This window comes from Balaenoptera musculus, chromosome X, assembly GCF_009873245.2.
Source record: "Balaenoptera musculus isolate JJ_BM4_2016_0621 chromosome X, mBalMus1.pri.v3, whole genome shotgun sequence".
NCBI lineage: Eukaryota > Metazoa > Chordata > Mammalia > Artiodactyla > Balaenopteridae > Balaenoptera > Balaenoptera musculus.
Genome location: NC_045806.1, coordinates 64,629,425 through 64,645,734, shown reverse-complemented (window position 1 = coordinate 64,645,734; position 16,310 = coordinate 64,629,425). Strand labels below are relative to the sequence as shown.

The window sequence follows — 16,310 nt, the reverse complement described above, 5'->3', positions numbered from 1 at the left end:
ATTGAAGAAAGATTACTGGCTTTAGCATTTTAAGCCAAATATCTATTTAAGTAAATTATTTATTATCTGACATAATTAATAATGGTTTTTTTGTTTATTTCTACTTATGTGTACAAGTATGGCTCATAACACAGAGTATAACTGTACTGTTATCTAACTGTTCTATTGCCTACATCTATGACTGTCCTTTGGTTTGTAGCCAGAACCACTGTTACTGAGAAGTATAAAGCCTGTATGTAAGAATAATATTTCACATTTTTAGGCTCATTTGAATTTCTGTAGTCTCTAAAGTTTTTTTTTTTTAACATCTTTATTGGAGTATAATTGCTTTACAATCATATGTTAGTTTCTGCTGTATAATGAAGTGAATCAGCTATATGTATACATATATCCCCATATCCTCTCCCTCTTGCGTCTCCCTCCCACCCTCCCTATCCCACCCCTCTAGGTGGTCACAGAGCACCCAGCTGATCTCCCTGTGCTATGCGGCTGCTTCCTACTAGCTACTTTACGTTTGATAGTGTATATATGTCAGTGCTACTCTCTCACTTCGTTCCAGCTTCCCCTTCCCCTCCCCGTGTCCTCAAGTCCATTCTCTATGTCTGCATCTTTATTCCTGTCCTGCCCCTAGGTTCATTAGAATCTTTTTTTTTTTTTTTTAGATTCCATATATATGTGTTAGCATACAGTATTTGTTTTTCTCTTTCTGACTGACTTCATTCTGTATGACAGACTCTAGGTCCATCCCCCTGACTACAAATAACTCAATTTCATGTCTTTTTATGGCTGAGTAATATTCCATTGAATATAAGTTTTATATATACATAGTACATAGCATTAATGTATATTGTGACTTGTGTATTGTGTATTTGCTAGGATTCATAGGACTCAGCATATAGTTGGACTCATGGCTATGACATATTACACTAAAGGAAACAAAGGGAAAACACATGGGGCGATGTCTGAAGGAATCCAGGCTTCAGCTTCCAAGAGTCCTCAGTGGAATCACCCAGGACAAGCTTAATTCCTGCAGCAACAAATTGTGACAACATGTGTTATATGTTGTCTACCAAGGAAGTTCTCCTGTGACTAGGAGTCCAAGGCTTTTATTGGTAGTCACGCAGGGATCCTCTTCCTAGCACACACCAAAATTCCAGTCTCCCAGAAGGAAATCCAGTGTTTGGCATAAACCACATTGTTTGTATAGAGAGTTTAGGCACAGTGAGCCACTCTTAACTGTTCTGGGAAAGATGGAAACCTTCCCCAAATCCAAGTTCCTAGATGCTACTTACATGCCAAACTTGCAAATAGACCTTTTGAAGGACAGCAGACTCAGGCTTGCTGTGTTAACTCTTATCTGCACATGTGTATTTATATATCTATTTTTAATATTTTATTAACTTACTCTGATCTTTGGTAATAGCGTATATCCTACCCTTAAATTGAGTCACTTTGGGTATTTTGTCTATGCTCTTAATAGAGAAAACTTTATGGGAAGAAAACTTTCAGAAAAGGAGATAGAAATAGGCTGAGTTAGAAGAAAAAATACTTAAAATTGATGTATTAGCATCATCCTTTTCTAAAAGTATAAGCCCAACTATTGCAAGGAAAGAGAAAGCATAAAAAAGATTTTGGTCTAACATTTTTGTATATTGAGGAAACTAGAAATAATCTAAAAATAATTTTTGAATTTATAAATCCCAGGCAAGTACAGCAGTATTAAAATATGCATATTCCCAACAAACAAAGTCCAGGCCCAGATGGTTTTACTGGTGAATTATACCAGACATTTAAAGAATTAAAGTACACCTTTGAACAACACAGGTTTGAACTTCACAGGTCCACTTGTACACAAATTTTTTTCAACAAAGACGTACTATAGTACTACACTATTCGTGGTCAGTTGAATCCGCAGATGCAGAACTGTAGATACAGAAGGCCAACTGTAAAGTTATACATGGATTTTTGACTGAGTGGGGGTTGGCACCCCTAGCCCCATGTTGTTCAAGGGTCAACTGTAATACCAATCAACCTCAAACTCACTCATCCAAAAAATTAAAGAGGAGGGGACACATCCAAACTCACTTTATGAGGCCAGCATTACCCTGATACCAAAACCAGACAAGGAAACTACAAGAAAAGAACATTATAGGCCAATATCCCTGATGAACATAGATGTAAAAATCCTCAACAATATAGTAGCAAACCAAATTCAACAATGCATTAAAAGGGTCATACACCATGATTAAATGGAATTTATTCCAGGGATGTGGGGATGGTTCACCATCCACAAGTCAATCAGGGTGATACACCACATTAACAAAATGAAGGATAAAAATCATATAATCATCTCAGTAGATGCAGAAAAGGCATGTGACAAAATTCAACATTCATTCATGATAACAGCTCTCAACAAAGTGGATATAGGGGGAATGTACCTCAACATAATGAAAGCCGTAGATGACAAGCCCACAGCTAACATCATACTCAAGGGAGAAAAGCTAAAAGGTTTTCCTCTAAGATCAAGATAAGGATGCTGACTTTTACCACTTCTATTCCACATACTGCTGGAAGTCCTAGCCAGAGCAATTAGGCAAGAAAAAGAAATAAAAGACATCCAAATCAGAAAGGAAGAAGTAAAACTGTCTCTATTAGCAGATAACATGATATTACATATAAAAAACCCATGGCATTATATATAGAAGAATCCACCAAAAAAAACATTAGAATAAACAGATGCAGTAAAGTTGCAGGGTACAAAATCAATATACAAAAATCAGTTGTGTTTCTATAACTAATAATGAACTATCAGAGAAATTAAGAAAACAATCCTATTTACAATTTCATTAAAAATAAAATACCTAGGGAAACTTAACCAAGGACGTGAAAGACTACACTGAAAACTATAAGACATTGATGAAAGAAATTGAAGAAGACACAAATAAATGGAAAGATATTCCATTCTCATGGGTTGGAACAATTAATATTGTTAGAATGTCCATACTGCTCAAAGCAATCTACAAATTCAGTGCAATCCCTATCAAGATGCCAATGGCATTTTTCACAGAAATAGAACAAATAGTCCTAAAATTTGTATGGAACCACAAAAGACTCTGAATATCCAAGGCCATCTTGAGAAAGAAGTCTCAAACATCATGCTTCCTGATTTCAAACTATATTACCAAGCTGTAGTAAATGAAACAGTGTGATATTGACATAAAAACAGACACATAGATCAATGAAACAGAATAGAGAAATCAGAAATAAACCCACACATTTATGGTAATTTATTTGCAACAAAGGACCCAAGAATATACAATGGGGAAAGGACAGTCTCTTCAGTAAATAGTGTTGGGAAAGCTGGACAGCCACATGCAAAAGAATAAAACTGGGCCACTGCCTTACAACATATACAGCAGTTATCTCAAAATGGATTAAAGACTTGAACTTTAAACGTGAAGTCATAAAACTCTAGAAGAAAATGTAGATGGTAAACTCCTTGACACTGGTCTTGGCAGTGATTTTTTGGAATTGACACCAAAAACAGAGGCAACAAAAGCAAAAATAAACAAGTGGGACTACATCAAACAAAAAAGCTTCTGCACAGCAAAGGAAGCCATGAAAAAATTTAAAAGGCAACTTACTGAGTGGGAGAAAATATTTGAAAACCATACAGCTGATAAGGGGTTTATATCTGAAATATGTAAATAATTTATACAAGTCAAAAGGAAAATACCAAACAATCTGATTTAAAAATGTGTAGAGGATCTGAACATACATCTTTCATAAAAAGACATACCAATTTGCCAACAGGTACATGAAAATGTTCTCAATATCACTCATCATCAGAGAAATGCAAATCAAAACACAATAAGATATCACTTCACACCTGTTAGAATGACTGTCATCAAAAAGACAAAAAGCAAAAAGTGTTGGAGAGGTTGTGGAGCAAAGGGAACCCTTGTGCACTGTTGGTGGGAATATAAATTGGTGCAGCCACTATGGAAAACAGTATGGAGGTTCCTTGAAAAATGAAAATTAGAACCCACCATATAGTCCAGCAATTCCACTTCTGGGTATTTATCTGAAGGAAACAAAAACACTAACTCAAAAATATATATGCACCCCCATGTTCATCGCAGCATTATTTACAATAACCAAGACATGAGGGGCTTCCCTGGTGGCGCAGTGCTTAAGAATCCACCGGCAAATGCAGGGGGCATGGGTTCAAGCCCTGGTCCGGGAAGATCCCACATGCTACGGAGCAACTAAGCCAATGTGCCGCAAGTACCAAGCCTGTGCTCTAGAGCCCGTGAGCCACAACTACTGAGCCCACATACCACAACTGCTGAAGCCTGCATGCCTAGAGCCCATGCTCCACAACAAGACAAGCCACCACAATGAGAAGCCCGCACACTGCAACGAAGACCCAATGCAGCCAAAAATAAATAAAATAAATTAATTTTTTAAAAAAGACATGAAAACAACCTAAGTGTCCATCAATGGATGAATGGAAAAAGAAAATTTGGAATATATATATATATAAAGTCGAATATTATTCACCCATAAACAAGAAGGAAATCCTGCCATTTGCAACAACATGGATGGACCTTGAGCATATTATGCTAAGTGAAATAAGTCAGAGAGAGAAAGGCAAATTCCATGTGATCTAACTTATGTGGAATCCTAAAAAAAAACTCACGGATAAAGAGAATAGATTTGTGGTTGCCAGAGGAAGGAGGTGGGGGGTGTGTGTGAAATGGGTGAAGATGGCTGAAAGGTACAAGCTATCAGTTATAAAATAAGTCCTGGGGATATAATGTGCAGCGTGGTGACTACAGTTAATAATACTTTATTGTATATTTGAAAGATGCTAAGAGATCTTAAAAGTTCTCATCACGAGAAAAAAATTGTAGCTATATGTGGTTATGGATGTTAACTAGGAAAAAAATCTTGGAAAGTGTTTGAGGTTGCATATACTAATGTATTTATCACATTGGTGTTTATATTATTGAAGAATTGGAAACAAACTAAATACCCAGCAATCAGGGATCTTAATTGAACCATGTGCTCTAATTTCAGTCACTTATGTACTCTATCGATTTTGCTATACTGGGGTACCATCTGAGCTATTTAACATTTTTCTTTAAATTGACTTTTAACTTCACACCTGGCCATAGCTATTACAGTATAGCAGAAAGCATGGATCTGTGCTAGTTATATCCATTTCAGATACACATTTAAATAAATGCATGCTTAAAATGAAGATACTTATGTCTGTGTAACATCTAAAATCATTTTATGTACTATCAGTAGTGTTTGTACCACATACGAGGAAAGCCCTGATTAATGGTACATCCATACAACACAGTCTTTTTTTTTTCTTTCAACACAGTCTTTAGAGTGATGATGTAGTTATATATTTATTGACTTAAAAATTTTTAATTAGGTGAGAAAACAGTATGCTCTGATGCATGTACTCTTGTAATTTATATTGTAATATTTCAATAAATAGGTTTATGTACTTTGAATACTTTATACTGAAATAGTAATAGTGGTAATGGCTGAGTGATTATGGGAAAATTTTTAAACTTTATATTCTAATTTCTTAAAATGTTAATGAGTATATATCTTTTAATCATAAATAAAAAATTAAAGGACTATAAATTCTCCTTTTATTTCCTAAAAATACTAATTGTAAAAGCTCTTAAATATTAAAAATATGTTAGTTGGGCATTGTTTTCCTCTTTCTAAAATATCTGTACTTAAGCTCCCTATATTTACTTTTGGTGTTTATCTTCACTGTCTACTTTTGCTCTGTTTAAAACAGGCCATTCAGAAAGGCAATACAGAAGTTGCAAGAATACATGCTGAAAATGCAATCCGCCAGAAGAACCAAACAATTAATTTCTTGAGAATGAGTGCTAGGGTTGATGCTGTGGCAGCCAGAGTTCAAACTGCAGTAACAATGGGCAAGGTAAGCCTTAATATCTGTAAATAATAGGAACTCTTGATTTAAGTTATTGGAGGTATTAAGAATTGTCAGAAATCTAAATCTACTGCAAAGTGCTACAAGGGTACTGGCCTTCCTGGGCAGGAGAAAGATAGTCAAAATGCTTAGTGAGGAAAATGATTTTGGCAGTGGCTTTTCAGCTAAGGTCTAAATAGTTGTCTTCCAATGAATAGTCAAAGATAAAAGATAGTCGATGCCTAGACCAGAAATACATAGCGTACTTTTACTGTTAAGGAAGCGGTAGATAAATTTTATAAGATGATCTACAAGTAATATAAGAAACTACATAAATTTTGAGGTTGTTTATATTATAGGATTCTCAGTCTTTTTTTTTATACTCCCAATAGGTAACCAAGTCCATGGCAGGTGTAGTTAAGTCTATGGATGCTACATTGAGGAGTATGAACCTTGAAAAGGTAAAAAAAATAAATAAATAAATTGATGTTCAGATAGTATCTTTTCAGAGTAAGTTTTTTCTTATGACCATATTTCTTTTTGCAGATTTCTGCCCTGATGGACAAATTTGAACAGCAGTTTGAAACACTGGATGTTCAAACGCAACAAATGGAAGACACAATGAGTAGTACTACAACCCTAACAACACCACAAGTAAGAATAGTTTCTCTACTTACACTAACTTTTAAAAATTACCCAACTTCAAAATATAATGGCTTTGTGAACCTAAATCATCTCTAGAATGTGAAGTAACCATGGTATATCCCCAAAATGCAAGTAGGACGTTATGCTCTGACCCTGGATTCCTAAGGACATGTTAGAAGATGACATTTCCTATCTTGTTTTGAAGTTCTAAGAATTATTATAGGTCACATGTCTAGAGAGTATGGAACTTGGTTCTGCCCTGCTGCCAGTGGTCCTTGATGATAAAAGCATTGAACTAGAGACTCACTGAGGCCAGTGGGTATTAGGTATTATCCTAACGCCAGTTAAGTCATCTCATTGCAGATATTCTGCTTCCTGCCTACTCTTTAAGTATGTTATTAGGCACAGATCACAGATGAACAAATAGTAAATTACAAGATCAATTATTTTTCAGAAAACTAGGATGTTTTCTAGGATGTTGTTGAATCTGCAACTTAGAGATGTGCTACAGAGAAAATTAAATTTGAAACTAGTTTGGATGTCACATAAGCCAGAAATAAAGTTTTTGTGAAACTTGAATATTAAAAGAGAAGATTTATATCGTTATCACTCTTCTTTTTGATCCCAGCACCTATCACATGGTTCATCAAATAAACAAAATCTTGTTATCACTACATAAGATGATAATATGGATAATTTACAAAATAGGTTAGGAGAAAAATCAATAGCCATCCATCAAAATTTTACTGAAGGTGATACCTTTCACTAAGAGGTAAATAATAAGAGAACAAGCTTATATTCAGGTTTTAGAGTTAAGAAGAAAGTATTCATGTGTATATCTTATAGAGAGCATATATTTAGCCATTACTTTTATACCTCCTCCAGAGCCTTGCTTCCCCAAAGCGTGGTGCAAAAATCAGGAACATCTGTATCATCTGGGAGTTTATTAGGAATGCAGAAACTCAGACCCTATCCACAGATATATTGAATTGGAATCATTTTAATAAGATTTACAGGTGATATTTATGCCCTGATTTTGAGAAGCACTGTCCTAGAGTTTCTGATTCTTATTCAGGCACCTTAGGTGATTTCCAGGTGATTTTATGGTCAAGATTAGGAAAACAAGGGGACTGGAAAAATGACTTGAAGTCAGGACACTTGGATTTCTAATCCCTACTCTGCCACTAATTAAGTTTGGGACCTTAAGATACTCACTACCTTGGGCCTCAGTATTCATAGCTGTAAAATGTAGGGTTGGATTTGATGATATCTAAATGCCTTTTAGCTCTGAAAAATCTTGAGATTCATTCACCTAACATTTGTTAAGCACCTTCTCCGGTTTCAGGTATTGTGCTAGGTGCTGGGGATATTCAAGTATATAAAAAACATTTTTCATAAAGAGTCAACCAAAATTTACAACAGAAATGGACATGCTAGATGCCCAAATTCTCATACCTTGCTATTGAGTAATTAGAATTTAAATTGGCATATTCACTTTGGAAAAACAATGCAGTAATATCTACAGTCCATTCTTAACATAGCAGCCAGAGCAATCCTGATAAAACAAGTCAGATCATGTCATTCTTCTGCTCAGAACCCTTCAGTGGCTCTACATGTCTCTCAAAATAAAAGCCAAATTCTTTATGGTGGGCTACTGTGCCCTCTAGGATCTGCCTCATCCTGCTTCTCTGACCTTATCTCCTATTATTGCTCATCACTCTACTAAGATATTGGCCTCTTTGTTATTTCTCAAACACACCATGTACATTTGTTCCTCGAAGCCATTCACTTGCAGGTTCCTCTCCCTGAATATTCTTCATCTGTCTTGCACTCATCCTCATTGCCCACTCCCCCATCTCCTTCAGTTCTTTGTTCAAATGTCATTTTCTCAGTGAGCTCTTTTATGATCATCCTACTTAGAAGTACACCAGTGGCACATCCACCGTGTGCTGTACTCCCTATCTACCATCCCTGCTTTATTTTTCTTCATTGTACATATCACCTTCTAATAAACCACATAATTTAAAAAGTTTTTATTTGCCCCTCCCTTTCATGTGCACACACTAGAATGTAAGCTTAATGAAGGCAGAGATATTTTTAATTATTTTTGTTTACTGATGTATCCCTAGCACTTAAAATGATATCTGGCATAAAGTAGGTGCTCAGTTAATATTTGTTGAATAAATCAGAGTATATGAAAATGCATGTGACCTATAACCTAGTACTTCTATTTTTAAATTTATACACAAAAAACCTACATGTGTATAAACATACTTCTACATAAGAATGTTCATTGCACTATTGTCTATAATCAGGAGAAATTAGGGGAAAATGTCTAAATGTCCAGAAATAAAATGGATAAATACAATTGAGAGTATTTTATATTACAGTACTATACAGGAGTGAAAGTTAATGAACTAGAGCTCTAGATCTCAATATAATTAGATCTTATAAGGTTGAATTAAAAAAACAAGTTGCAGAATAGTATACTTAGTATAATGCCATTTAAGTAAATTTTAGAAACACAATGATATTTTAGATATGAAGTAAAAACAACACAATCTAAATGCACAGAAGTATTTGATCTATTATTTTCTGAACTTCTTTATATTTTGAAGGTGAATGAAAGACAAGAGAGACTAAGGCCCAACAGCATTATTAGAGGTTTGCTTAAAATTTGGCACCTTGTGGTAGAGCTGTAACTACATCTTAGAGCTCCTACCTGTATGTTCAAAATATTTTAAATAAGTTAAAAACAAGTTTTTTTAAATTAATTGGACTCTATTCCCTGAGAACTCCTGTACTGTTGTAAATATCTCAATACTTATATTTTATTCATCTCTAGATACTTTGAAAAGCTTAATATCAAATTTGCATCAACTAGCAGAAAGGACAGTTATGATTAATCTAAAATTTAAATCTATTACATTTTAAATACGAGCAAAGTTGGTTTGCTCCATTAGAGAGCTACATTACTCAGACTCAAATTATATGTGAATATCACTGTGAATATTTTTCACATACCCTCATAGTTTAAGGCTTTATAATTTAACATTATTCATAAATAAATCATTTTATGAGATAATTCAGCTCCCTCTGGTGGTAAAAAAAATTTTTTTAACTTTCTTTTAAAAACTGTAGGTCAGTTCCCCCTTTTTAAACCTAGGTCAGAAACAAAATCTACCCAAAAAGCAAATACCATTCAAATACAAATTCTCATTTTTTTATTCTAGAACCAGGTGGATATGCTGCTTCAAGAAATGGCAGATGAAGCTGGGTAAGAAATTATTCAGATGCTTTTGAATAATCTTGATTTAATATCTACAAGTCCTACAATTATGTGATGTGGAAAAAATATTTGTCTTTACCACCAATGGTCAGAGTTAGGTTTTTGATCCTAGAATTTAGTGCTTCAAGGACCTTTGGAACATCCAGCTCTTTGTCATGCACATAAAAATGTGACTTTGTTCCAATCATCTTAGTATTTTCTTAAAAATCTCTGGAGATAGATTCGGTTAGTGTGTGATAAGAAATGAAGGTGACTGAGGGAGGCAGGAGTGTTTAAAAAGTTTCCCCTGTACTGTCTGTGTTCAGCATATATCAAATGTTTAATTTTTTTTAATAGGATCTTCCAAAAGAATTCTACTATGATCAGGCCATTAAGTCTTTTTTTTTTTTTTTTTAAACATCTTTATTGAAGTATAATTGCCTTACAATGGTGTGTTAGCTTCTGCTTTATAACAAAGTGAATCAGTTATACATATACAATATGTTCCCATTTCTCTTCCCTCTTGCATCTCCCTCCCTCCCACCCTCCCCATCCCACCCCTCTAGGTGGTCACAAAGCACCGAGCTGATCTCCCTGTGCTATGTGGCTGCTTCCCACTAGCTATCTATTTTACATTTGGTAGTGTATATATGTCCATGACACTCTCTCACCCTGTCACATCTCACCCCACCCCCTCCCCATATCCTCAAGTCCATTCTCTAGTAGGTCTGTGTCTTTATTCCCGTCTTGCCACTAGGTTCTTCTTGGCCTTTTTTTTTTTTTTTTTCCCCTTAGATTCCGTATATATGTGTTAGCATACTGTATTTGTTTTTCTCTTTCTGACTTACTTCACTCTGTATGACAGACTCTAACTCCATCCACCTCATTACAAATACCTCCATTTCATTTCTTTTTATGGCTGAGTAATATTCCATTGTATATATGTGCCACATCTTCTTTATCCATTCATCTGTCGATGGACATTTAGGTTGCTTCCATGTCCTGCCTATTGTAAATAGAGCTGCAATGAACATTTTGGTACATGACTCTTTTTGAACTATGGTTTTCTCAGGGTATATGCCCAGTAGTGGGATTGCTGGGTCATATGGTAGTTCTATTTGTAGTTTTTTAAGGAACCTCCATACTGTTCTCCATAGTGGCTGTATCAATTTACATTCCCACCAACAGTGCAAGAGTGTTCCCTTTCCTCCACACCCTCTCCAGCATTTATTGTTTCTAGATTTTTTGATGATGGCCATTCTGACCGGTGTGAGATGATATCTCATTGTAGTTTTGATTTGCATTTCTCTAATGATTAATGATGTTGAGCATTCTTTCATGTGTCTGTAGGCCATCTGTATATCTTCTTTGGAGAAATGTCTATTTAGGTCTTCTGCCCATTTTTGGATTGGGTTGTTCGTTTTTTTGTTATTGAGCTGCATGAGCTGCTTGTAAATCTTGGAGATTAATCCTTTGTCAGTTGCTTCATTTGCAAATATTTTCTCCCATTCTGATGGTTGTCTTTTGGTCTTGTTTATGGTTTCCTTTGCTGTGCAAAAGCTTTTAAGTTTCATTAGGTCCCATTTGTTTATTTGTGTTCTTATTTCCATTTCTCTGGGAGCTGGGTCAAAAAGAATCTTGCTGTGATGTATGTCATAGAGTGTTCTGCCTATGTTTTCCTCTAAGAGTTTGATAGTGTCTGCCCTTACACTTAGGTCTTTAATCCATTTTGAGTTTATTTTTGTGCATGGTGTCAGGGAGTGTTCTAATTTCATACTTTTACATGTACCTGTCCAATTTTCCCAGCACCACTAATTGAAGAGACTGTCTTTTCTCCACTGTATATGCTTGCCTCCTTTATCAAAGATAAGGTGACCATATGTGCGTGGGTTTATCTCTGGGCTTTCTATCCTTTTCCATTGATCTATATTTCTGTTTTTGTGCCAGTACCAAACTGTCTTGATTACTGAAGCTTTGTAATATAGTCTGAAGTCAGGGAGCCTGATTCCCCCAGCTCCATTTTTCGTTCTCAAGTTTGCTTTGGCTATTCGGGGTCTTTTGTGTTTCCATACAAATTGTGAAATTTTTTGTTCTAGTTCTGTGAAAAATGCCAGTGGTAGTTTGAAAGGGATTGCATTGAATCTGTAGATTGCTTTGGGTAGTAGAGTCATTTTCACAATGTTGATTCTTCCAATCCAGGAATATGGTATATCTCTCCATCTATTTGTATCATCTTTAATTTCTTTCATCAGTGTCTTATAATTTTCTGCATACAGGTCTTTTGTCTCCTTAGGTAGGTTTATTCCTAGATATTTTATTCTTTTTGTTGCAATGGTAAACGGGAGTGTTTTCTTAATTTCACTTTCAGATTTTTCATCATTAGTGTATAGAAATGCAAGAGATTTCTGTGCATTAATTTTGTATCCTGCTACTTTACCAAATTCATTGATTAGCTCTAGGAGTTTTCTGGTAGCATCTTTAGGATTCTCTATGTATAGTATCATGTCATCTGCAAATAGTGACAGCTTTACTTCTTCTTTTCCGATTTGGATTCCTTTTATTTCTTTGTCTTCTCTGATTGCTGTGGCTAACACTTCCAAAACTATGTTGAATAATAGTGGTGAGAGTGGGCAACCTTGTCTTGTCCCTGATCTTAGTGGAAACGGTTTCAGTTTTTCACCATTGAGGACAATGTTGGCTGTGGGTTTGTCATATATGGCCTTTATTATGTTGAGGAAAGTTCCCTCTATGCCTACTTTCTGCAGGGCTTTTATCATAAATGGGTGTTGAATTTTGTCGAAAGCTTTCTCTGCATCTATTGAGATGATCATATGGTTTTTCTCCTTCAATTTGTTAATATGGTGTATCACATTGATTGACTTGCGTATATTGAAGAATCCTTGCATTCCTGGAATAAACCCCACTTGATCATGGTGTATGATCCTTTTAATGTGCTGTTGGATTCTGTTTGCTAGTATTTTGTTGAGGATTTTTGCATCTATGTTCCTCAGTGATATTGGCCTGTAGTTTTCTTTCTTTGTGACATCTTTGTCTGGTTTTGGTTTCAGGGTGATGGTGGCCTCGTAGAATGAGTTTGGGAGTGTTCCTCCCTCTGCAATATTTTGGAAGAGTTTGAGAAGGATAGGTGTTAGCTCTTCTCTAAATGTTTGATAGAATTCACCTGTGAAGCCATCTGGTCCTGGGCTTTTGTTTGTTGGAAGGTTTTTAATCACAGTTTCAATTTCAGTGCTTGTGATTGGTCTGTTCATATTTTCTATTTCTTCCTGGTTCCGTCTCGGCAGTTTGTGCATTTCTAAGAATCTGTCCATTTCTTCCAGGTTGTCCATTTTATTGGCATAGAGTTGCTTGTAGTAATCTCTCATGATCTTTTGTATTTCTGCAGTGTCAGTGGTTACTTCTCCTTTTTCATTTCTAATTCTATTGATCTGAGTCTTCTCCCTTTTTCTCTTGATGAGTCTGGCTAATGGTTTATCAATTTTGTTTATCTTCTCAAAGAACCAGCTTTTAGTTTCATTGATTTTTGCTATTGTTTCCTTCATTTCTTTTTCATTTATTTCTGACCTGATCTTTATAATTTCTTTCCTTCTGCTGGCTTTGGGGTATTTTTGTTCTTCTTTCTCTAATTGCTTTAGGTGCAAGGTTAGGTTGTTTATTTGAGATGTTTCCTGTTTCTTGAGGTAGGCTTGTATTGCTATAAACTTCCCTCTTAGCACTGCTTTTGCTGCGTCCCATAGGTTTTGGGTCGTCGTATCTCCATTGTCATTTGTTTCTAGGTATTTTTTGATTTCCCGTTTGATTTCTTCAATAATCACTTCGTTATTAAGTAATGTATTTTGTAGCCTCCATGTGTTTGTATTTTTTACAGATCTTTTCCTGTAATTGATATCTAGTCTCATAGCGTTGTGGTCGGAAAAGATACTTGATACGATTTCAATTTTCTTAAATTTACCAAGGCTTGATTTGTGACCCAAGATATGATCTATCCTGGAGAATGTTCCATGAGCACTTGAGAAAAATGTGTATTCTGTTGTTTTTGGGTGGAATGTCCTATAAATATCAATTAAGTCCATCTTGTTTAATGTATCATTCAAAGCTTGTGTTTCCTTATTTATTTTCATTTTGGATGATCTGTCCATTGGTGAAAGTGGGGTGTTAAAGTCCCCTACTATGATTGTGTTGCTGTCGATTTCCCCTTTTATGGCTGTTAGTATTTGCCTTATGTATTGAGGTGCTCCTATGTTGGGTGCATAAATATTTACAATTGTTATACCTTCCTCTTGGATCGATCCCTTGATCATTATATAGTGTCCTTCTTTGTCTCTTGTAATAGTCTTTATTTTAAAGTCTATTTTGTCTGATATGAGAATTGCTACTCCAGCTTTCTTTTGATTTCCATTTGCATGGAATATCTTTTTCCATCCCCTCACTTTCAGTCTGTATGTGTCTCTAGGTCTGAAGTGGGTCTCTTGTAGACAGCATATATATGGGTCTTGTTTTTGTATCCATTCAGCCAGCCTGTGTCTTTTGGTGGGAGCATTTAATCCATTTACATTCAAGGTAATTATCGATATGTATGTTCCTATTCCCATTTTCTTAAATCTTTTGGGTTTGTTATTGTAGGTGTTTTCCTTCTCTTGTGTTTCTTGCCTAGAGAAGTTCCTTTAGCATTTGTTGTAAAGCTGGTTTGGTGGTGCTGTACTCTCTCAGCTTTTGCTTGTCTGTAAAGGTTTTAATTTCTCCATCGAATCTGAATGAGATCCTTGCTGGGTAGAGTAATCTTGGTTGTAGGCTTTTCTCCTTCATCACTTTAAGTATATCCTGCCACTCCCTTCTGGCTTGCAGAGTTTCTGCTGAAAGATCAGATGTTAACCTTATGGGGATTCCCTTGTGTGTTATTTGTTTTTTTTCCCTTGCTGCCTTTAATATGTTTTCCTTATATTTAATTTTTGACAGTTTGATTAGTATGTGTCTTAGCGTGTTTCTCCTTGGGTTTATCCTGTATGGGACTCTCTGTGCTTCCAGGACTTGATTAACTATTTCCTTTCCCATATTAGGGAAGTTTTCAACTATAATCTCTTCAAATATTTTCTCAGTCCCTTTCTTTTTCTCTTCTTCTTCTGGGACCCCTACAATTCGAATGTTGGTGCGTTTAATGTTGTCCCAGAGGTCTCTGAGACTGTCCTCAGTTCTTTTCATTCTTTTTTCTTTATCCTGCTCTGTAGTAGTTATTTCCACCATTTTATCTTCCAGGTCACTTATCCTTTCTTCTGCCTCAGTTATTCTGCTATTGATCCCATCTAGAGTATTTTTAATTTCATTTATTGTGTTTTTCATCATTGCTTGGTTCCTCTTTAGTTCTTCTACGTCCTTGTTAAATGTTTCTTGCATTTTGTCTATTCTATTTCCCAGATTTTGGATCATCCTTACTATCATTATTCTGAATTCTTTTTCAGGTAGACTACCTATTTCCTCTTCATTTGTTAAGTCTGGTGTATTTTGACCCTGCTCCTTCATCTGCTGTGTGTTTTTCTGTCGTCTCATTTTGCTTATCTTACTGTGTTTGGGGTCTCCTTTTCACAAGCTGCAGGTTTGTAGTTCCCGTTGTTTTTGGTATCTGTCCCCAGTGGCTAAGTTTGGTTCAGTGGGTTGTGTAGGCTTCCTGGTGGAGGGAACTAGTGCCTGAGCTCTGGTGGATGAGGCTGGATCTTGTCTTTCTGGTGGGCACGTCCACGTCTGGTGGTGTATTTTGGGGTGTCTGTGGCCTTATTATGATTTTAGGCAGCCTCTCTGCTAATGGATGGGGCTGTGTTCCTGTCTTGCTAGTTGTTTGGCATAGGGTGTCCAGCCCTGTAGCTTGCTGGTCGTTGAGTGAAGCTGGGTCTTGATGTTGAGATGGAGATCTCTGAGAGATTTTTGCCGTTTGGTATTACGTGGAGCTGGGAGGTCTCTTGTGGACCAGTGTCCTGAAGTTGGCTCTCCCACCTCAGAGGCACGGCCCTGATGCCTGGTTGGAGCACCAAGAGTCTTTCGTCCACACGGCTCAGAGTAAAAGTGAGAAAAAATAGAAAGAAAGAAAGAAAGAGGCTATAATATAGTGAAGTAAATTAAAGCTATTGTAAAGCAAAGCTATACAGACAAAATCTCACCCAGAAGCATATACATATACACTCACAAAAAAAAGGAAAAGGGGAAAAATTAATATATCCTGCTCCCAAAGTCCACCTCCTGAATTTGGGATGATTCGTTGTCTATTCAGGTATTCAACAGATGCAGGCACATCAAGTTGTTTGTGGAGTTTTAATCCGCTGCTTCTGAGGCTGCTGGGAGAGATTTCCCCTTCTCTTCCCTGTTCGCACAGCTCCTGGGGTTCAGCTTTGGATTTGGACCCGCCTCTGCGTGTAGGTCGCC

The 16,310-nt window shown here is 36.1% G+C and overlaps 1 protein-coding gene across 1 annotated transcript in view; it reads left to right on the top strand.

Annotated features, from left to right (window-relative positions):
* Positions 1-16,310, top strand: part of LOC118888704 (charged multivesicular body protein 1b-2) — a 41,864-nt gene that overhangs the window by 20,667 nt on the left and 4,887 nt on the right. The window contains exons 3-6 of the mRNA XM_036840075.1: positions 5,831-5,977; positions 6,361-6,429; positions 6,515-6,622; positions 9,847-9,890. Of these exons, the coding sequence (XP_036695970.1) occupies positions 5,831-5,977; positions 6,361-6,429; positions 6,515-6,622; positions 9,847-9,890 (368 nt within the window). The remainder of the gene's footprint in view (positions 1-5,830; positions 5,978-6,360; positions 6,430-6,514; positions 6,623-9,846; positions 9,891-16,310) is intronic.